Source organism: Diaporthe batatas (assembly GCF_019321695.1).
Source record: "Diaporthe batatas strain CRI 302-4 chromosome Unknown Contig00007, whole genome shotgun sequence".
NCBI lineage: Eukaryota > Fungi > Ascomycota > Sordariomycetes > Diaporthales > Diaporthaceae > Diaporthe > Diaporthe batatas.
Genome location: NW_025408554.1, coordinates 28,283 through 50,667, shown reverse-complemented (window position 1 = coordinate 50,667; position 22,385 = coordinate 28,283). Strand labels below are relative to the sequence as shown.

The 22,385-nt window shown below is 37.0% G+C and overlaps 5 protein-coding genes across 5 annotated transcripts; 3 read left to right on the top strand and 2 right to left on the bottom strand.

Annotated features, from left to right (window-relative positions):
• The first annotated feature begins 103 nt into the window (after positions 1–103).
• KVR01_006590 (uncharacterized protein) lies at positions 104–3,613 on the top strand. Its single transcript, XM_044782308.1, has 5 exons — positions 104–386; positions 445–1,031; positions 1,214–1,833; positions 1,912–2,731; positions 2,794–3,613. Exons 3-5 carry the CDS (start codon positions 1,757–1,759, stop codon positions 3,481–3,483), a joined length of 1,587 nt encoding a protein of 528 aa, XP_044644021.1. The 5' UTR covers positions 104–386; positions 445–1,031; positions 1,214–1,756; the 3' UTR covers positions 3,484–3,613.
• On the bottom strand, positions 3,514–5,384 carry KVR01_006551 (uncharacterized protein; the record flags this gene model as incomplete). Its single annotated transcript, XM_044792457.1, has 3 exons — positions 3,514–3,537; positions 4,002–5,159; positions 5,220–5,384. The coding sequence occupies 3 exons, from the start codon at positions 5,382–5,384 to the stop codon at positions 3,514–3,516; spliced, it is 1,347 nt and encodes a 448-aa protein (XP_044643982.1).
• Positions 5,385–6,818: 1,434 nt separating this feature from the next.
• Positions 6,819–8,252, top strand: KVR01_006788 (uncharacterized protein; the record flags this gene model as incomplete). Its single annotated transcript, XM_044791890.1, has 1 exon — positions 6,819–8,252. The coding sequence occupies one exon, from the start codon at positions 6,819–6,821 to the stop codon at positions 8,250–8,252; it is 1,434 nt and encodes a 477-aa protein (XP_044644219.1).
• Positions 8,253–10,250: 1,998 nt separating this feature from the next.
• Positions 10,251–11,313, top strand: KVR01_006671 (uncharacterized protein; the record flags this gene model as incomplete). Its single annotated transcript, XM_044791151.1, has 2 exons — positions 10,251–11,027; positions 11,242–11,313. The coding sequence occupies 2 exons, from the start codon at positions 10,251–10,253 to the stop codon at positions 11,311–11,313; spliced, it is 849 nt and encodes a 282-aa protein (XP_044644102.1).
• Positions 11,314–13,899: 2,586 nt separating this feature from the next.
• On the bottom strand, positions 13,900–14,994 carry KVR01_006967 (uncharacterized protein; the record flags this gene model as incomplete). Its single annotated transcript, XM_044786306.1, has 2 exons — positions 13,900–14,499; positions 14,647–14,994. 2 exons carry the CDS (start codon positions 14,992–14,994, stop codon positions 13,900–13,902), a joined length of 948 nt encoding a protein of 315 aa, XP_044644398.1.
• Positions 14,995–22,385: the final 7,391 nt, after the last annotated feature.

The window sequence follows — 22,385 nt, the reverse complement described above, 5'->3', positions numbered from 1 at the left end:
GCTCCCACGCACCACAACAGGACAGGCCCCCACCCAGCCCACCACGTTTCGGTTCCATTTCTTGCCTTTTTCCCTATTCCCCTTCCGCATCTGGAGGTGGAGCTCACGTATGACACCCCGTTTCCATCCACTAAAACATGCTTTGGGCTACTACGCTATGCACGTCGAGCACGTGTGCCTGTCATAACTCGACATGGATGACCTCCAAGAGGGTTGCAGGCCCATCAGATACCACTTTTGCAATGCCACTGACGGAAACACCGACACTCGAGCCATGCGGTGGAGTGTACACGACAATACAACCCTCTCTCGGTTTGTCCCGGCCGCCGCCCTTGTCGCTGTTGTGGCAGTGTGGAATGCCGGGTCTCGTCCGGATGTCCGAAGAGGCAAGCCCACCCACGCCCATGCCATGCCATGCACCCGGCCTGATGCTGAGTAAGTCAGCGATATTAAGTCATCGACGAACCGGTGAGGCAGGCAGGTGATATCTCCTTGTGGATACCGCCAATAGATTGCCGTTGAGAAGCTTTAGATAAATCTGCTGCAGAGAGTCACCGGCAAAGACGGGCAGACTTCTGTCAAGCTTCCTGTCTGTGCCACGCCTTTTCCATGGGACGAAGGCAGACCGTGACTGCGGGATTGCATGCATGAGGGGTTAAAGCTTGTCAAGCCCAGATAATCTCCGAACCGCACACATGGGCTATTTTGGACCTGTTTCTTCGCATTCGGGCTGCGGGCACCGAGTCAGCAAGCCATATGCGAACAGCTATCATCCATGCGACGGTGCGGTCTTCCCCCATGCCCAGGCCCTCCCCATGGATTGCCCCTGGCTACGTGCTGGTGCTTAAACAACGTCGATCGTTACGCAGCACCCGCTATGCACCATCACACATAGTTATGACTTTGTTGGCACTGAGCATGGTACTTGCATCAGATCTAGCTTCCCGTAATTAGCTCACCATCGAATGCCGAGTTACTAGCGAGCATACCTCTGACTAACACCACGGTACGACTGTGCCGGTGCCCATGCAGTAAGCAGTACCACCCACAACCACCATCGGATCACACACGCTCTTGTCCTTTCAGCCTCTGCTCCCGCGGGATCCTATTGGTGCCATCCGAGGGGAACGACTACGCCATTTCTCTCGTCGTTAACCTTTTCGTCCAATACATGTACATGATGTCATGTACACTTATGCTTAAAGACAGTCAGGACCATGCCAGAAGCAGAAGAGAGCACGGCCATACTACCTGCCTCTAACCTCACCGTACACCTTGCTAAATTAATCAACTTCACGGAGCCAACATAGCTGCCCAGCCTTCTGGGTGGGGCGTAATTCATGTGGGTCAATATGCAGTATCCATGGGCCGGGGCACATCATCGCTACTCTATTCCCAGCGGTCACCTGTTCGGGCTGTCCACACCACATCTGCATGGTGAGGAGAACTACCAGGTATCCAGGTAGGTACCCAGGCACTTCGCGTGGTATCCACCGCAGGGGGGCTGTGAGAGAGCTTGATATCGACGGGTACATCATGACTGTCGTAGCTACTCTGCAGTTTGGTGGGTATCGACTATGATGCCGTACAAGTGTATAAGAAGACCAACATCTCCGTCCTTTGCATCGGTTGTTTCTCTCATCATCCCATCCATCCATCCACTTCACTCACATTCATTTGTGCCTTTCCAAACATTCAGTGCCAAAGCAACATCACCGGTCACATATTCAGAGCTTCTACCCTCCTGTCCCTCAAGATGTACTCTCGCGGATATGTCCTCACCCTGGGTCTGCTCCAGGCTCTGCCCTTCTCCGACGCCATACCTTCACCTCAGTGAGTCTTCTCAAGCAGATTCTTGTCTCTCTGCAGTCACATTCCGTTCCTCTATACTTGGCTAACACACATTTCTAGAATGGGTGACTATGGTGAGAACTCGGGCTCAGTTGGAGGTGTTGATCCACCTATCCCCACCGTCACAGCCCAGTCCGGCTCCCTGTACGGTGACGCGAGCCTCCTCGGCGGCAACGCCCCGCTCCCGGATGTCAATTCTCAATCAGCCGTCGTCCCCAATCCGCAGATGGTTCCCGGCCAAGATGCAGACAGGAAGCTGGGGCTCTACCTCGACTTCAACTCCGTCGAAGCGCCCCAGCCCCTGAGGGGAGGATTGGGCGCCACCGACCCCGGCCCACGTACTTACTACTACGAGAGGATCAACCCCGACCTGTTTGCCCCCCCTGGCACAGACAATGGCGATGTCGAGAACGCCATGTGGCCTCTGGGCCTGTCGCATAACCGTTTCGGTACAGACCCCGGCGCCGGCTGGGCACGTCAGCAGAACACGGACGTCCTGCCTGCGGCCACCGCCATGGCCGGCGTCGATATGAGGCTGGGCCCTAATTCTTACCGCGAGCTCCATTGGCACACTGCCAATGAGTGGTCGCTCATGCTAAAGGGCTGCGTTCGTGTTTCCACCGTCAACGAGAACGGGGCAACTGATGTCGATGATGTATGCGCTGGTGATGTTTGGTTCTTCCCCTCGGGAGTTCCTCACAGCATCCAAGCCTTTGATGAGGGCTGCGAGTTCCTGCTTGTCTTCGATGACGGTGCCTTCTCTGAGGACGAAACCTTCCTGCTGTCTGAGATGATGCTACGCACCCCTATCAGCGTTCTCTCCAAGAATTTCAAGGCCGACCCCAGCGCCTTTAACAACATTCCTCAGGGCCAGAGATACGTGAGTTATTATCAGACTTTTACACCTCAGTTCGACCAAACAGGTGCTAATCTACCCAATAGATCTTCAACGGCAGGCCTCAACCCAAGCAGATTGACGAGACTCAGAACCTGACCGCGTCCGCCGGCTCGCTCGACGGTACCTCTAGCTCCTATACCTACCACTGGTCCGAGCAGGCGCCTTTCGAGACTCCCGGCGGCACAGTCAAGTTCCTGGACGCCTCCACCTTCCCCATCGCCTCCAACTTCGCCGCCGCCCTCGTGGTCGTCCAGCCCGGCGCCATGCGCGAGATCCACTGGCACACGACCTCCCCCGAGTGGAACTACTTCCTGCAGGGGTCCGCGCGCATCACGGTCTTCAAGGCACCCGAGGCCGCCCGCACCTTTGACTTCACGGCCGGCGGTGTAGGCTACATCCCGCAGGCTGCATCCCACTACGTCGAGAACACCGGCACCGAGGACGTTATCTTCCTCGAGGTCCTGCAGGCGCCTAGGTTCTCCGACGTCAGCGCCGTCCAGTGGCTCGCCCTCACGCCCAAGCAGGTCGTCGAGGACCACCTCAACGTGCCCCAGGGCTTCTGGGAGAGCCTGCCCAAGGAGAAGGAGTTCATCAAGCAGGGCCCCCTCAACATGACTGACCTGTCTTCTGCCCCCATCGCCACTGCTGTCCCCGTTGTCATCCCCAGCGCTTCCCCGTCTGTTGTTGCACGTGGTGTTGAGGAGAAGAAGAGGGAGGTCACTTTCTTTGCTTAATTGTAATTGGTGGATCGGGACAATTGTTGATTAATTCGACAATTGTGGAGTATTCTTCTGTATATATTTAGATCGTGTCAGTTTTGCCAGCGGAGGTGTTTTGCCCTCTAAGTTCTTCATTTTTTCACTTCATGTTTTTGCTTTTCGTGTTTCTCTTTTTTTTTTTTTTTTTTTTCCATAGATGATATCTGAAACTAAATGACGTATGAATTATTCTTTTTAAAAATAACCCGGTGCCGAACCCAACGTAACTACGTGGCCGCTTGCTCCTCAGGCTCATGCTCTTGAACACTCCCTCGGCCTTGCTCTCGCCTCTCGAACCAAACCCTGATCTCCCTGCCCTTCCACATCAAAACCATGACTGGCACGAAACCAAGCACACTACCCCATACGACAAACAGCAGGAAAGCAAACCGATACCCAATTTTCTGACAAAATAACACGACATAAAATGCATACGTCATACCAAACACCTGCCTAAGGAAGTTAAAAAACGTAGCAACATCCCCACCACGCGCGCGGTAACAGTCAATACTATACGTATAGCATGTTGTGGCTATAGGCTGCAGCGCAAACACGCTCAGACCCATTCCAAAGAGCGGTACGAACCAGTGTGTCCGGTACTCGATGGTAAAACCGTAAATCAGCAACCCCGCAGGCAGAAGCAGCGCCCCTGTCCAGATGGCCTGCAGCCGCGCCTCGGGCTCCGGGTTGACCCCGGCGGCGCGCCGCCGCGCCCTCCTCACGATGGCGTCCAGGATCACGCCCGCGACGCTCTCGCCCAGCACCCCGCCCACCGTCAGCGCCCCGCCGTACGCGAGCCCGATCTCGAGCGTGTCCCACCCGAAGCGCTCCTTGAAGACGGCGGCCACCGTCACGGCCGGGAGGATGCTCCCGAACCCGTACTGGGCCGCGTAGTAGGCTGCTGGGAAGAGGACGGAGGGGTACTGCGCCATTCGGAGGGCGGGCCAGATGAAGTCGTGCAGGTGCAGCTTGAGGCCTGGGAAGGGGCCTGCGTATGGTCTAAGGCGGGCGAGGTAGGCTTTGGGTCCCAGGGGGGATGTCCCGGTCTCCTCTATCATGTCGGTCGTGGCTACTTGGGTCAGGTCGTCGGCGATACGTATGTCACGCACGTAGAGCGTCTCGGGTAGCCCGACGAGGATAACGAGGAACATCGCCCCGTCCATGATGGCCGTGAACTTGAAAATCCACCGCCAACCAAGGAACTGGCCTAGGAGCCCACCCAAGATAGGTGCGATGTGCGCGCCGGTCGTCAGCATCACCGTGAAAAGCCCCATCGCTCGCCCCCTCTCGTGGACGAAGAAGCAGTCCACCACCGTGCTGGGGCCCAGGGCCATCGCTGCCGGGAACAGGCCATTCACGACACGGGCGCCAAGGAGCTGACCATACGTGCGAGCGTAGGCGGATCCGAGGATGGAGACAAAACCCAGCAGCGTGGTGAAGAGGTAGACGGGTCTCCGCCCGTAGACATTTGCCAGAGGGACCCATAAGAATGGGCCGATGCCGTTGAGGACTATGACGACGGTGGTCTGGTACGAGGCTTCGACAATGCTAATGTCGAAGTCGCGGGCGAGCTGGCTGTAGGCTGGGTTGATGATAGCTGTGTTAATCGTGCCGAGCGCAGCAAGGAGGCAGACCTGGATGAGAACCAGGATCTGTTTAGTAGTAATTAGCAGAAAGGGACTTGCTCTGCTGTCTGATATCCAGGTGCTCACTTTGAGAGACAAAGCCCAGTTGAGTGGGTTTCGAGGGTCGTCAGATGGACGAGGGAGGAAAGTGCCCCTGTCGTTCTCAATGCCACGATCATTCGTTTCTACATTTTCATTTCTTTCGAATTCGGGTTTCTCGCTGTTTAGATCGCCTGCCCGAAAAGATGCCATGATCACCTAGCAGCAAGTATAATTTCGAAACTCCCCGTGTCGTGATATCAACTTGACCAAGCACAATGCTCCCCGAGGATCGGCACAAGATTTTAGAGACTACGGTTCAGAATTGGATGCGGGATCAGCCACACGAGTGCGAGAGGGTATAACATTTCCACAGCTTAAATCAACAATTCGACGCCGTTGTAGATGATTAAAATGACACCGGAAATGTGGGCGGCAATGGTCGAAACCCCGCATCGCGATCGGGTGTGATGACGACTGCCGTCGGGAATGCCATTCTCTAGATGGGTGGAGCAATGGCAATTAGCACGTCTGCCTGTGCTCAGCATAGTATTTCTAAGCAAATTCAATGGCTTCTGTTGTAATTCCAGTGCGGTTGGTTTTCCGATGACATGGGAAATTTACTAGACCTATTGACGCGGTCGTAGAAGTCTGACATCTGGAGGACAACTTGAAGTGCTGTCATGCGGCCTATCTTTGAATCAATTCCACAACTCTCCCACTAATATCAGTCCACCAGCCTTTCAATTTCTACAAAGACCAGTAAAACCTCTGAAAACACCGTCCAAAATTTCATCAATTTGTGCTCCAGTTCAGTGCTGGGAGCCTTCGCCAGCAAATGTTAAACCGTCAGTTGAACACATACAACGAGTAGCTCCAGAGACCGAGCCAAAGGCTGGGAAGTTACGCCTTGCCGAAAGTTCAGCCAATGTTGTACTTGATTAGAGTGTCTCCCGTAACAGAAAAGTAGCATTAATTACTAGCAGATTTTACCTCATTCGTTACTATATACCAGACCATCCCACTATGATGAGTCTAAATCATGAACACGACGACTATAACACGTCGCTCGATATTACTAATCCTGCTCAACAGAGTGCTTTCACAGTCCTGAATTGAGCAGGGCTTGAGGCTCCAAATGCCTTCCATCATGATATCTTTATAAAAATCCTTGTCGTTATTCGTAATCTATTTAAGTACTTGAGTACGAGACAAGAGGAAAGGAAGACTGGAAAATTCGTCAACTGATGTTGTTGTATGATCCCATGGATGCAAGGACGCCCAGGTGTCGAGCAACACTCTTCGAGGGGCGGATCACCGGGCAAAACCGCGGACCGGCGCCCGTAGGCTGTAGATCACCCCGCAAACAACATCGTGGAGAACGAGCTTCTTCGGCACTACGCATGTAGTTCAGTACCTACTTAGCTACGCAGTGTGACTGTTCTCGGTACGGTCCGTGATCTCTATAAAGGCTACCGCTTCGTTTGACGGTTGTGGCCTTCTTGCTCAAGATATCGGTACACACTGGAGGGCCCAATTTGACATCTCGAACGGCAAAATCCAAATCTAAGCAGTATGTATTCTAAGAACCACTTGCACAATTTAATACTTTTTTGTCTGCTATGGTTTACGAAAATTTCTCATTCCATGGTAAATGTTTCAAGCAGCATTCGGGTTCACGAAGTACCAAAGGGTGTAACAGCTAGCAATGACTTCACCGTTCAAGCTCGTATAGCTGGAATTGACCCCTGGTCGTTGTTGCCTTCATATGCGTCAAATTCTGCTGAGCAGAATCTGACCCGCAACGAGTTCAACATACATCCTATTACTATCAGCTCGGTGGATTATACTCAAGGTCCTCTTGAAGTCCGAGTGCAATACGATACTGGGGTAATCCATTCCGCTTCAATCAGACCGAAATCTTTGGGAATTGAGACTCTTGTGCAAGGAGATTTCATCAGCTTCACGCTTCGACGACACGTGGATCTCATGTTGGAAATCAACAACGACAAGTGGCAGGCATTACATTTGCTTACCAATGAGATTGACCAAAGTGCGCCAACCGCAGATTCCGAAAATGTGTGGTATTTCGGACCGGGTCTAAACAATGGCTCAGCATACGCAAAAGTTGACGGGGGCAACCTAACGGTCCCATCGGGCACAACCGTGTATCTTGACAGCGGTGCATTTCTCAATGCTAGAATATTGTTCAACAACGTGTCGAACTCTGGCGTCCGCGGGCATGGATTCCTGTACAATTCGCCAAATGGCGGCGCCATTCTCATCGAACGTTCATCAAACATCATCGTCGAAGGCATCACCTCCTTGAACGCGACTGGTTTCACCCTCACGACAGGCGAAGCACGGAACGTCCACATCAACCGTTACCGCTCTTTCAGCTCCGTTGGAAACGGCGATGGCCTTGACTTTTTCTGTTCACAGGATATCCTTGCCGAGAACTGCTTCCTTCGCAACTCAGACGATAACCTCGCTATTTACGGCCACCGCTGGGATTACTATGGTGACACCAAGAACATCACGTTGAGAGACTCGGTCTTGCTGCCGGATATTGCACACCCGATCAATATTGGGACACACGGGAACCCTGAGTCCCCCGAGACTTTGAGTGACATTCATATCAGTAACATCGACATCCTGGACCACAACGAGGGGCAGATGTGGTACCAAGGTTGCATCTCAATCAATGCGGGCGACGCGAACCACGTCCATGAGGTGCTCATTGAGGATGCCCGGGTGGAGAAGATCACAAAGGGTCAGCTGGTCAACCTTCGTGTCATGCAGAATGGCAGGTGGACCACGGCGCCTGGCACCAGTATCCGCAACGTCACGTTCAAGAATCTGGAGCTGGATATGGGGAACTCGAAGTTCGTGAATCCGTCCCAGATTCTTGGATTCAATTCGACCAGGAACGTTCAAAATGTCACATTTGAAAATCTGACGGTTGGCGGGGAGCTTGTCTACGAAGACATGTCTAAGCCGGGGTGGTTTATGATTTCTGACTATGTCCCTCTATTCGCGAACGAGCATGCATTGAACATTTCTTTCAGGCTGAGCAGGTAAATTAAGAATACTCCAGAGTACAGCAGAATTGCTATTGGTTTAGTAGACACCTCCATCAAGTACTGAGTCGCTTCTACCTAAGTACCTAGGTAGGATAAATGAAGACTGGAAGGGCGAGTTGTGCAAATTCATATTGACCTTGGGTCACACTACAGCCGATCAGACACACTCTTGTGAACACAATATACACGTTAATGTCACATTTTGTTAAGTGTGAGCATCAAGGCGGGGGCAGGTATACAATGACGATTTCTTACTAGACAACATAGATATTACTTGGGCACAGAACTAGGTGCTCACAGGGGTTGGGAACGAATAAATTTGAATTTTGATCCCATTACTGGTTAATCAATCAAAACCCGTTCACTAATCAACTCAACCCCTTTTTATGTCCTCCCTGTTTCACCTATTATGTATTCCAGCTCAAACATCATGCCCCCCGAACAAGCAAAACGTACTTAAGTATGTAGCGCCTTCATAAACTGGTAAGTCAGCCGATGGGCCCACACACATCCCCACCTACACACAGCCGTTTCCCACTAAAAAATATAAAAGTTTATACTTTAAATCTTTATTTATTAATTCTATATAAATATATAGAAGACGTAATTTTAAATATAGTTTTTAATTTATAAATAATATATATTAAAAATATTTTATAATTTTATAACTTATTCTTTTTAATAAATTAATAGAGATAAAATAATGAAAGAATTTATTAAGAAACTTAAATATTTTAAAAAATAAATAAAAATTCTATTAGCTAGGCTTACGTATATAAGAGTGGAAAATAGTAGTGTTAGAAGTGGTTAATTATTAGTAACTAACTATTAGAGGGTTACTCGAAGAGCCTATATAAGTAAATACCTTCCCTACTAACTAAGCCTAATAAAGGACTATTATAACTACTATAAATTCTTTAATAATATTTAAAAAAGTTTTCTATTATAAAAGGATTAATTAAATAATAAGAAACTTTTATTTTAAAAGTTTTTATTGATAAATATTTTTATAAAATTAATTATTAAAGGTTTAAAATAAGTAAAGAAATTAAAATAAAGAAAATTTAACTTTTTTTATATTTTTAATAATTAATTTTAGAAATTAATTATTAATTATATTTTCTATTCTTTTAATATATATATTTATATTTATAAAATAGTTTAAAAATTAAATCTTTAAGTATTAATTAAATTTTTTATTTTTTAAAAGAAAATAAGTTAAAAAAACTAAATTTCTATCTTTTTATATAATTTAAATATATTAGAAAATTCTTATAATTCTAATATTTTTATTATATATTAAGTAAAAAGGAAGGATTTAACCTATGTTTTATTATATATATAAGATTTATATAAAATTAAATAAAAAAGTATAGAATTTAGCCTTTTTAGTAGGAAATAACTATGTGTGGCTAGGGGTGTGTGTAGGCCCATCGGTTAACTTAAATACTAAAGACCTAGCTTTTAAAAAAGCACGATGCTAATAAAAGTCCAAACAATTGAAAGGCATGAAAGGGAATAGATTGTGTTTCGTAGACATACTTATCAGAAACACTAAGGAGATAACGCCAAATTGCTTAAAAAGGGCGGGAAACTAAGTTGCGCCAGTGCAGCGCTATGGGGGGTAGCTCTAAAGCCAGAGTAGTCCACAGAATACTAGAGGAGAATTGAACTGTATAAATTACCTAGGTGTACAGTACAAAAGATTCGAAAATCTAAATCTAAAAGTCATCCAATACCCAATAACAAGCACGCAAAATCTACCTTAACCAAAGAACACAGCTGAAAGCAGTACGACGCGCCCACAAATCGAGCTTTCCACAATTCCCCTGGCTTTTCTATATGTCAGGGATAATTTATTAGAGACACCTCTTACCCTGGGCGAAGATCTCCAGCAACAATGATTTTACCGGATCACAGATTTTGCAAAACAGACTCGGAAGTCATAATCCCACGTTTCTTGTTTCGTGGATTCAACGGGACCACTGGGGGCGGCATGGCAGGATTGAATGATCCTCAGGGGATAGTGCCACATGCACATCAATTAGGGTGGGACACAAAGGACCAAGTCGACAGGGAAATCAAGCCAAAGTGGCTGCAAGAGCGAGTCAAAATTCATTGTTGCCAGGAAACTTACTACCCAACGCCATTCAGCTCATGGTCGCATGATTGGAGGACTGCTTTGGGGTTCTGCCTCGCGTATTCTCGACTAAATAGGGACGGGAGGAACTTCGACTCTCGGACCAGTCATATCGCGGTTCTAGACACCTGGGCGTTGGGGGACAGGAACATGCTGCGAAACAAGATCTTCCACGTGAATCAATTCGGTATCCCACGAGTCCACTGCTTGTGCGAATGGCTCATATGGGGTCCTGTGTCTGGACCAGCATACCGCTGCGTGTCATTGACTGACATCCGAAAAGCAACCAACTGTCGCATCTGGCCGAATCATAACAGCATGAGAAATCCAACGCCCTACCTGACCGGAGCGGAAATTCGCAAGAGCATCCTAGTCGCTGGGTGCTTCCAAACGAAAGGCGATGACAGCGCCGACGTTATGCTGGCAGTGGCGGCCGCCGAGCTGGCCCGCAACTTCTGGGGGAACTATGAATGGGTCCATGCCGACGGAGAGCCAGAATCAATATTCGGCGCCGAGCCTCTGTGGCCCCGACACATGCTGAAGCAGGTCCTTGACCTCTTTTCCGCGTTTGAACCAGTGCTTTCGGGTCGGCCCCTAGTGCATGGTCACACAGCAATCGAGGGCTTTCCACGGGTAAGCCTCATGAATGACCTTTTGTTGGCTGTGGAGGCGCTCTGCAGAAACAACCTTTCCCGCAAATGCTGGGTTGTGGTTGACTTCAGCGTATGGAAGGAACCTCTGTGCAAGGCTTGTTACAAGCCTAGGTACCAACCTCGGAGGCCAGGATAAGCTACTGGTCCCGAACTTCGAAATATGCTCACAGTTAGGAGACGAGGCTTTGTGAGAGAGGTTAGTTGGCATGAGTTTGAAAGTCGTGTGTGAGAACTTGCAAGGGCTTTATGGAGTACCTCTGGCTTGAGTTGGTGGCAGGAGTTGGTCGACGTCTTCTGGATGTCTGATATCTCAGTCCAGCCTTCTGTGGTGTAGGCCCTAGGTACCTAGTTACCCGAGGGTCAGACCTTTGGTTGCCCCCTACGCCTCCCGGCGTAGGGGGTGCCAAAACCCCCGCACGGCCAAAACCCCCACACACTTAAGAAGAATAAAACACTATACTTAAATTAGTCTAACTTATTTAAATAGAAATAGTATAATATAAAAAAATAGTTTTATAAACCTTATTTTTTAAGGAATTTAAAGAATATAGATATAAAATTTTAGGGTTAGAGTTTAACTAGATTTTATTACTTTTTTATATTTATATTATTATAAATATTAACTTTAATTAATTTTATATAAATATAAAAAATATATTATTATAATCTTTATAAAATAAAAAATATTTATAAAATAAGAAATAAACTCTAAAGTTAGAGTTTTATAACTTATATAAAGTATATAAAGTAAAGAAAATAAATAAAGTAAATAAAGTAAAGAAAATAAATAAAGTAAATAAAATAATAATTTTATTTATTAATTTTATTTATTAATTTTATTTATAAATTTTATTTATTAATTCTATTTAATAATTTATATATTAATATTTTATTTTATTATTTTAATTTAAAATTAAAGTTAATTTTAAATTAATAAATTTTATTTATTTAATAATTAATTAATTTATTTATTTATTAAATAAACTATTTATTTATTATATATTAAAATTTAAAGTATTTATTAAATAAATATAATAAAACTTTATTTTATAAATTATTTTATAAATTTAATTATATATATAATATATATATATATATAATTATATATAGTATTTATATATATATAATATATTTTATATATATAATATTATTATTTTATATTTATATTAATTATTTTATATTTATTTTTATTAATTAAAATTATAAAATATAATAAATTAATTTTAAAATTAAATTAATTAATAAATATATTTAAAATTAATATATTTATTTATTAAAGTTATATTATAAATTATATAAAAGAGTTAAGTTTAAATAAAGTTTATTTTTAAATTATTTAAATTTTTAAAACTATTTATTTTAATTTAATATTAAATAATAAGTAGAAATAATATATAAAAATAATAATATATTTTTAAAAATTTATTATAAAATTATAATTTTAAATTTTCTTTATTATTTTATAAATATTCTTTATTTTATAAGGATTATAATAATATATTTTTATATTTATATAAAATTAATTAAAATTAATATTTATAATAATATAAATATAAAAAAGTAATAAAATCTAGTTAAACCCTAACTCTAGAATTTTATACCTATTTTATTTAAATTCCTTAAAAAATAAGGTTTACAAAACTATTTCTTTTATATTATATTATTTTTATTTACATAAGTTAGACTAATTTAAGTATAGTGTTTTATTCTTTTTAAGTGTGTGGGGGTTTTGGCCGTGCGGGGGTTTTGGCACCCACTGCGCCAGTAGTGGGTTCCTCGGAGCGAGAGCGAACCCACGGGTAGGTTTGGAACCTCAATACCAGTGACTGTGAAAACGACAACTTTCAATCATCGCATCCACGTGGGCACAGACAGCCGTTTCGAAGGAAAAGTGGTGAAGAGAATCCGCGGGGTTAGACAGAGCCCCCTGCGCAAAGCAAATCAAGTATCCCCAGGGTTCCCTAGGGTCATGAATGTCGCCGTTTCATGAGCCTTTTTGCCCTGACGAGAGTCGTTCTACCCCTCAGCCAGGCGGTTGATCATCCATCCCCCCAAAAATTGCTTCAATCTATCTTGACGAGATAGACCAACATACAATTTCTCAGGAGGTAGAGCACATGTGCAGTAGATGTTTTGTTGATCCTTCCCACATTCGAGCCTCGCACAAATGGATGTCTCCCATCGGAATTCTCTCACCGTGGTGTGTTGTTTTGGTATGCAAAGCCTTCTAGTGGGAAGCAACTACTTTTCCTTTGACAGGGTTTCGTATTTACGCCGTCTTTGATGCCAAGCTCTTATACAGTCGTCGCTCTGGCATGTGCTTAAATTACACAACATTGAAAGCTGGACTTTCTCCTGGGCTTGGTGGATGTCAAGAACGGAAATATGATTTTAAGACAATTAACGAACGGACTAGGGCCCCCAAATGCCAGGACTCAATGTTCAAGATTTACCGTGTTGACTTGTCCAGTCAAGAGAACGTCACGTCGCATTGTTGATAGCACATGAGGGTATAGACACCCACCGTGCAGGATGGAATATATGTTCCTTAAGTGAGCCCCGGATACTGGTCGAAGGCCATATTAGCAACGTCAATATTAGTTTATATTGGGGGTATGGAGCGAAGCACAAGTGCTTCGCTCCACCTCTCTTTGAATCTGGTACAATTACAAGCGCTGCCCAGGTGGTGAATTGCTCAGAGCCCTGGAAGTCTTTCACACGTATTCCCTGCTTTTCAAAACACTATATTTTTTTTGGCTACAAAGACGATCAATCAAATGCGCACGTCATCGTCTAAAGTTGCCAATGGTGGACCCCGCCCGGGCGGGGTGGAATTACTAGTAGATGCAATCTCACCCACTCGCTAAAGACTCGGCCGACTTATTCAGGTACTTCTGTATGAGCCCGTCGCCGCAACCGCCATGCAACAGGATCTCGCTCTTGAGCGCGAACACATCGGCCTGCAGGCTCCTGGCGGCCCTCAGAAGCTCTTCGTGCTTCAGTGATATCTTCCTCTCCGTGGCTTCGAGCTCCGCAACCGCGGCCTTTGTTTTCATGCGGCACCTGGTGGCGGCAATCCGGTTTCGAGCGCGCTGGTCGGATAGCGATGCCGCCGGAGTGGGTGGCCGTCTCGCCCGGCGCTTCTCGCCGGCTGAAACTGATGCTCGTGAGCTCTGCGGTCGCCCCGGGGTTATCTGCGCCTCTGTATCTGCCGAGTCAAAGCTGGCATCAGGGAGAGCTAGCATGGGTTTCGTCGCAGAGTCGGGAGAAGAGGTGAGATTAATGGTCAGTGCGGAAGCGTTGCCGTTGATGCTTGGCTCCTGACACGGTCCGAGTTGTGGGTGATCGGACTTCTTCTTTTTGCGGGGCCGGCTGGGGTAGTGCGAGCCCGTGCGATGTGCGTGACGGAAAGGCTGGCTCCCGCCCGTTGTCGCTTCAGAGACTGATACATCCTCGGGGTCATGTTCATGTGCAATCGAGTTGCCGTTGTCCGAGATCATACCTGCTGGTAGTGTGCCACCTGCCCGAGCGGCTTGATCATCGCCGCCTGGACCGGGCGAGGGCCCAGACCACCACGGCATCCCGAAATCTGCTTGCACCAGGGAGCCAACATTATATTGCCAGGGTGTGGATGCTATGGCCTTGGTCCCATCGGGGGAGGCGGTGAAGGGGATGGAGATGTAATGCGTTGGGATCGGCGGCGATTCAATGGGGCCCACGGGAGGCGGATCTAGTCCTGCCGGTATTTCGCTCGCCCAAGTGTTGCCTTGGATGGATATGTCATGATTGCCGATGTTTGTGAATGTCGATGGGGTGAAGATGTTTTCCAAAGCATCGATGTGTTCTTCGACTGGCAGTATGCTGATGTCCTCACCCCGAAAGTCGCTTGATTGTGAATTGCAAGGCTGAAACCCGATCTCGTTGCCGTATAGTTCCGGCAGGTTCATCTTCAAGTGACTGTTGTATTCCGAGTTGTGCAATGCATGTGCAGTATCAGACGGGGGTGGACTATGGACCTCTTGGTCAGGTGCTGTTGTTTGTCTGTTGGAGCAGACCTCGGAAGGTTGTTTGCTTCGAGGGGGCCGGGGGGGGGGGGTTGGGACCTGATGCTAACGTATACGAAGCTAGCCGGCCTGTATGCCTCAAGTGCCCAGGTGAAGAAGAATGGACAAAAATGGTCTGCAACTCACCTCTCTGGCTGTAATGTAGAAGAATTAGCGGTTGCGTCCCAGGTGATCCCCACAGTAGTGGTGTCTGGCCTGTCCATTGATTTATACTTGAAGTGGCTTTTCGGTTACGCGCGCTACCTTTGCTTTGGGAAAAACTCAACCCATTAATATCGCTCGTGCCCAGATAGTGCCGGTGGCCCGGGATAGCGAACTCAACCTTGAAATACCACATAAATCCAAGCAACCCAAAGGCACAGATGATTTGCCAAGAACGAGGGGGTCACAGATAGGGCTGCTTCAGAACAGGGTTCTTCACGGCAGTGCCCAATGGGCGTCGATGCGGGTGGATATGGTTACTTCATTGGGAACAACTAACGCGACTGCCGATAAGGCGTATTCAATTGACGCCCTGTAAATCCAGTTGACGTAGCATAATATGGAATATGGTTTGAAACGATGGTCACCAATTCCTTAAGCATGGCATAGCGAGACCCTGACCATGGACAGATGTTGGCCCTCCCCACCCCGGCCCACTTGAGCACCGGAGCTGAGAGCTGAGAGAATGAGCGACGTATTCACATTTTCTTTCTCATTCAACCCAGGGACTAGGAAGCGTGAGAATGACCAGAGAGGAAGCATAAAAGTGACGGCCTTCTGCGGAGTTGTTTGGGTCACATTTGAGAGGCCTTGAGATATTCCAATTAGTAGCGACTATGTGAAAAAAGGGAAATCAAACACAAGTGAAGTCTATCCTGAAAAATGTGCTACTATTCAGTCCTATTTGGTAGTTCTGTAAGAACAAAACGCATGTTTCTGGGGAAGTCGTACAGAGGCGAAATGCCACGATGGAGCTGAAGGGCAGTACATATCATCCCCTGTTTGGCGCGGAACACCATCCGTGTCATCTAATTGGGCATCCGCGAGATTCCCGCAGCTCGGTCGGGCTGGCGGCCCGAGGGGTGTCTTTCTTTCTCCGCATGGCTGTCCGCCATGAAGGTCGGACGGCAGTCTGGATGTGTTCTTGAATTTGTGGGGAAATGGAGTTCAAGGGATTACAGAAGTTGTTGGGCTGATCGCATGTGCAACGTTGTACCACTCGTTCACGAGATCCGACTGGTTCCTACACCATGGGTTAACAACGTGCGGATGGATACGTGCTGCAGACTGAGTCCAGGCCTCGGCTCTGTGCAAAACAGACTGAAGGACCCCGGCATATCTGTTACCTGTCAAAGCATACCTAGGTATCTCCATGACCCTGGGAGTCGTGAAACCATGGATCAGCAAAGAATGCTCCGTTGAGATCTTACGTTGTCTTTTAACAGAACAGGGGCTTGACATGTAGGAGGTGATACTTGAGGTGCATGGGGCAGTGCAACTCACAATATTGTAGACGTAGCACGGTTATGAAGCGACTCGCTGCCGTCTAACAGACCCCCAGGCCGCCCGAAGTTGGGAGCATTTTCACGTGCGATTTCTTTACCCATGGCTTTGATTGTTGTGTCCGTTCCTTGTCTCAGCCACAATTCATTTGTATTACTAATGAGACTTGACAATGCTACATGACAGTCATGCCCACGTGAAGCTGGTTACACAGTAAAAGCAGAGGCATGAACTGGTATCTTCTATCTAACCAGGTTGGGGTTCGAGAATACTATCTGGCCATGGCCTTCTCCGCGGTCAATAGTTTGTCTTCGGTATCAGGCATCGCAAACACCAAGGTAGGGCCCAATTTAGTTGGTGAGAATTTACAAAAGGGCTGTAAGAATGAAGGGATAGATTTCTCTCAACTATAGACCTATTTAGGAGGGAGAGGACGGTCCCTTTTATAGACAAAGGCAAGTCCTCTAAACACCCACTAGAATACCATAGAAATCAAGAGAAATAAGCATTTCTTATATAAGTTAATACCTTATATTTAAAGGACTAAAATAATAGTTATATTAGACTATAGATAAATATAAAGCCATTAATAAATAGAGTATTTTTATAATTCTCTAAAAGCTAGATATATAATATAAATTATTTAAATAGCTTTTTAAAAAAATATAAGTATTATTTAATCTAATTTTAAAAATTTATTATTAAGAAAAACCTTTATAAAAATAAAAACTTAATAAATAATTATAATTATAAGTATTTTAATTAAATAAAACCTTTATAAAAGCTTAGTTTATAAATAAAATATAAACTATATATATATTAATAATGTTTTAATTTAATTTATTAAATAAAATAAAAGCTAAAAGTTTAAAAGGTTAATTATATTAATAATTAAACTTAAAATTTTAATATATAATTATAATTATTTTATTAAAAGATTTTATAATTATATTTATATATTATTATATTTATTTATATATAAATATATTTTATATAGTTTAATTACTATATTTAAACTATTATATTATATATATTATAAATTTATAAAATATATATAAATTTATAAGTTTATAAATATAAATTAAATATAATAATTATAATAATATATAATATATTATATATTATAAATTAAAAGAATTACTTTAAACCTTTATGTTAAGTTATTTTAAACTTATAAGTTAGGAGTACTTTTAAGTTTATTTAGTATATTTTTAATGTATTTTAATAACTTATAAAATATAGAAAAATTTCTACTTTTAATAAGAATTTTTAATAATTAAAAACCTTTTAATATATAGAGTTAATTTTAGTTTTTAAAGAAGAAAATAATCTATTTATAAAAGTAAAAACTAAGTATTTTTATTTAAAAGTTTATTATTTTTAAAAAATACTTTTATTAGATATATTATAGTAAATATTTATAATTTATTTATTATTTTAAAATATTCTTTTATTTTAAAACTCTTTTATATATATATAAAATATTTTTATATTTATTTTTATATAAATTATACCTTTTAACTAACTTAAATTCTTATTTAACTATAAGCTTTATTAATTAATTTATAAAGTTATTTTTATATTTATTTTAATAATTTTAATTAAATTTTCTTTAATTATATATTTATTAAAATAATATATAATATTTATATATTTAATTTATTTATAAAATATTTAATTTTAATTAATTTTAAAATAGTATTATTATTTTTATATATTTTACTTTTAAAATATTATACTTTAATTTTAAAAATTATTAAAATAAATTATTAAATTATATAAATAAATTTCTTTTAATAGCTTTTAAAGTTATATATTTAGTTTTATAAATACTTAATATAGATATTTTTATTATTAGGAGAATTAAGTAATAAAGTTAAATATATTTTTATTTTTAATAAATAAAAAAATATATAATTTAAAATAGATTTTCTATTATTTATATTATTACCTTAACTTAAATTATAATAATTTATTAAATATAAAATATTTTTTAAATATTAAAATTTTTATATATATTAAAAATTTTAATAAATATCTTTATAATTTATTTAATTCTTTAAAATATTTTATATTAAGGTTAAATATATATTTAATTAGTTTAAATATTAAAAGTATATATTTAATTTAATTTTAAAATTACTATATAAAAAAGCTTATTTATTATTAAAGAGCTTTTATTTTTAAAAGTTTAATTTATATTTTTTTAAAGTTTTTAAAAATATAAAATATTAATATTAATTTTATTTTAATATTATTAATATAATTATTTTTAAATATATTAAATTTTATAAATATTTTAAAATATATTAATTTTAATTTATAATAATAATTTTATTATTTTATTAATTTTAATATTATTTTTAAAATTATTTAATTCCTTTTAAAAATTAAATTTATATTTTAAATATTAAAAATAAATTATTTATAATATTTAAATTAATATTTAAAATTATTATATTATTTATATAATATATAAATATTATTTATAAATTTATATTTATAAATATATTTTATTATAAAAATATATTTTAAATTTAACTTTTATTAAAATATTAATTAAATATTTATATTATAATAAAGATATTTATTTAAAATTATATATAACTTTTAATAATATAGTAGCTTTATTTTTATATTTATTTTTATTATATATAAAGTTAGAAAGTTTAATATATATTTTATAGTTTATATTAGAGTATAAAAAATATTTTTATATTATAATTTAATATATATTAATTTTATTAATTATTATAATTAATAATATATTATAAATTTTTAATTTATAAATAATTAAAAGTTTTAAAAATTTATTTTAAATTATTATTTATAATTATAAATAATTTATTTAACTTTATATTTAATAATCTTTTTATTAATTATTTAATTAAATTTTATTATATTAAAATTATTTATATATTTCTTTTTAATACCTATTTACTAAATAATATAATTTTATTTTTAAATAATATAATTATTTTATAAAAGTTTTATTTTTAAATTATTCTTTTATTTATTATAAATTTAAGTTATAAATTTTTTAAAAGAATTTAATATTTCTTTTATATTAAAGGTTTAACTATAATATTAATTATTATAATAATAAAAGAATTATTAAAATTATTTATAATAATATTTATATAAATATTTTTAATAAAATATAATTTTTATACCTTTTATTATTATTTTATTTTTATAAATATTTCTTTCCTTATAGAAACTTTTTCTTAAATTTTATTTTCTTTTATAAATATTTCTTCCTTTATAAAATTTTAATATTATTTTTATTTTTAAATTTATTAAATTTATTAAAATTTTCCTTTTAAAATCTATATATCCTATATTAATATAAGTTTATTAGTCTTTATATTCTAAACTTTATATATATATATTTTAAAAATATAACTTATTAAAAACCTTTTTATTTTTAACTTTTAATTTAATTTTATATTTATTATTATTATAATAAATTATTAAACTTAAATTTTTATATTATTAATATTAAATATTTTATTATTTTATTTTATAAAAACTTTTAAAATTTAAAGAATTATATAAAGTTATATTATATAAATATATAATAATTTTAAAAATATTTTTATAATATATATAATAAATTAAAGTTATTATTAAACTTTAAACTTTATTTATTATAATAAAATTTAATTTTTTATAGTCTTATTAAATTTCTATATATATAAAGGTAATAAAATAATATATATTACTTTTATTTAAAGAGGATTTAAATTTTTATTAATAAATTTAATATTATTATTAAAGAAAAATTCTTTAATAAATTTATTACTATTATTTTCTTTTTTATTTTTAAAGTTTTTAAAACTTTTAAAATTTTATCTTTCCTTTTAATAAATACTATAAAGGTATTTAATTTTTTATTAAAAATAAAATATAATATTTATATTTATTATATATAAATATAAATAATTTATTATATTATTATATATTTTTTAAAATATTATATTCCTTATTATTTAAATTCTTTTATTATATTTAATTATATATTTAATTTATAAATAAATATTATATTTAAAAGTTTATAGTTTTAATAGAAATTTTAATATTTATTTTATTATTTTTAAATATTTATATAAATAAAATAAAACTTATATAACTTAAATAATAATATTAATAATATAAATTATTTAAAACTATTTTATCTTTTATATAATTAAAGTATTTATTTATATATTATTAAAATTATTATTAAATATTTTAACTTTTATATAATATAAATTTTTTTTTATATTTTTACTTATAAATTTATTAAATTTAATAAAATAAAATTTAATTATATTTTCTTTTAATATAATTTATATAATATAACTTATAATACTATAATTAAATATATTTAAATTTAATAAAATATATAATATATATTTAATATTTTAAATTTATAATTATTATTTAAAATAATATATTACTTTTAATATATTTAATATTTATTATATTTATTTTATTTTATTTAATTTTATTTTATAAATTTTAATATTTAAATAAAGTTTTATTATATAAATTAATTATATTTATTTTATTATTAAATATAAATTTTAAATATAATTTTTATATAATTTTTATATTTTATATTAATTATTATATTTATTATAAATATATAAATAATATAAATAATATTTATTTTATTTAAAATTTAATAAATTAATATTATTAAAGTTATTAATTATTTTATTTATATTTATTTTATTTATAAATAATTTATATATATAAATAATAGTAATTTTTAAAATTTTTTTAATAAATTTTTTATCTTTTATTTTTAATTTATTAAAAGGATTAATACCTTTCTTTTAATTTAATAATTATAAAAGTAATTTATTAATTTTTTATTTTACTTTAATTTATTAAAATTTAGTTTATATATATAAATATTTTCTTTTTTTTTCTTTTTTATTTTCTAAACTTTTAATATCTTATTAAGATTAAAAATAATAATTTTTTTTAATATACCCCTTTAAATTATAATAAAAGTATTTTATAATTTTTTTATTATTATTATTATTATTTTTATAAATAATATTTTATAAAAGCTTTTTTCTTAATTTATTTATTAAATTAATAAATAAAATATTAATTATATAACTTTTAAAATCTTTCTTTAAACTTTATATAATATTTTATATAAATCTTTTATAATTATTATTAAATAAATTTAATATTTAAATAATAATTATTTATTTAAAAGATTAATATTATTTATTTTAAATTTTTAATTAATTATTTAACTTTATTTAAATATTTTTTATAATATTAAATTTCTTTTAAAAATATTTTAAAGTTTTTAAAATTAAATATTTTATAATAAATTTACTAAGTTTATAAAAATCTTTAAAATATCTTAAAACTTTATAATAATATTTTATATTTTATATATATAAGAAATCTCTTTATATATTAAATAAATTAAAATATTAACTTTATAATTTTATTAATTAAAAGATTTTATAAATTACTATTATTTTTAATTAAATTTTTTATAAAAAAGTTATAGTTTTTATACTTTAATATAAATAATTTTTATATTAAATAATTAAAGAATATTATATTTATTATATAAAATTATAAAATTTATAAAGAATTTTTAAATTAAAACAAACTTTTTTATTAAAGGAAAAAATTTATATTATAGAAATAAGTTAAAAACCTTATATAATAATACTCTTTTAAGTATATTTTTATTATATTTAATATATTTTTAATTCTTTTATAACTTTTCTATAAAAGTTTTATTTATTTTAAAATTAAAAATATTTTTA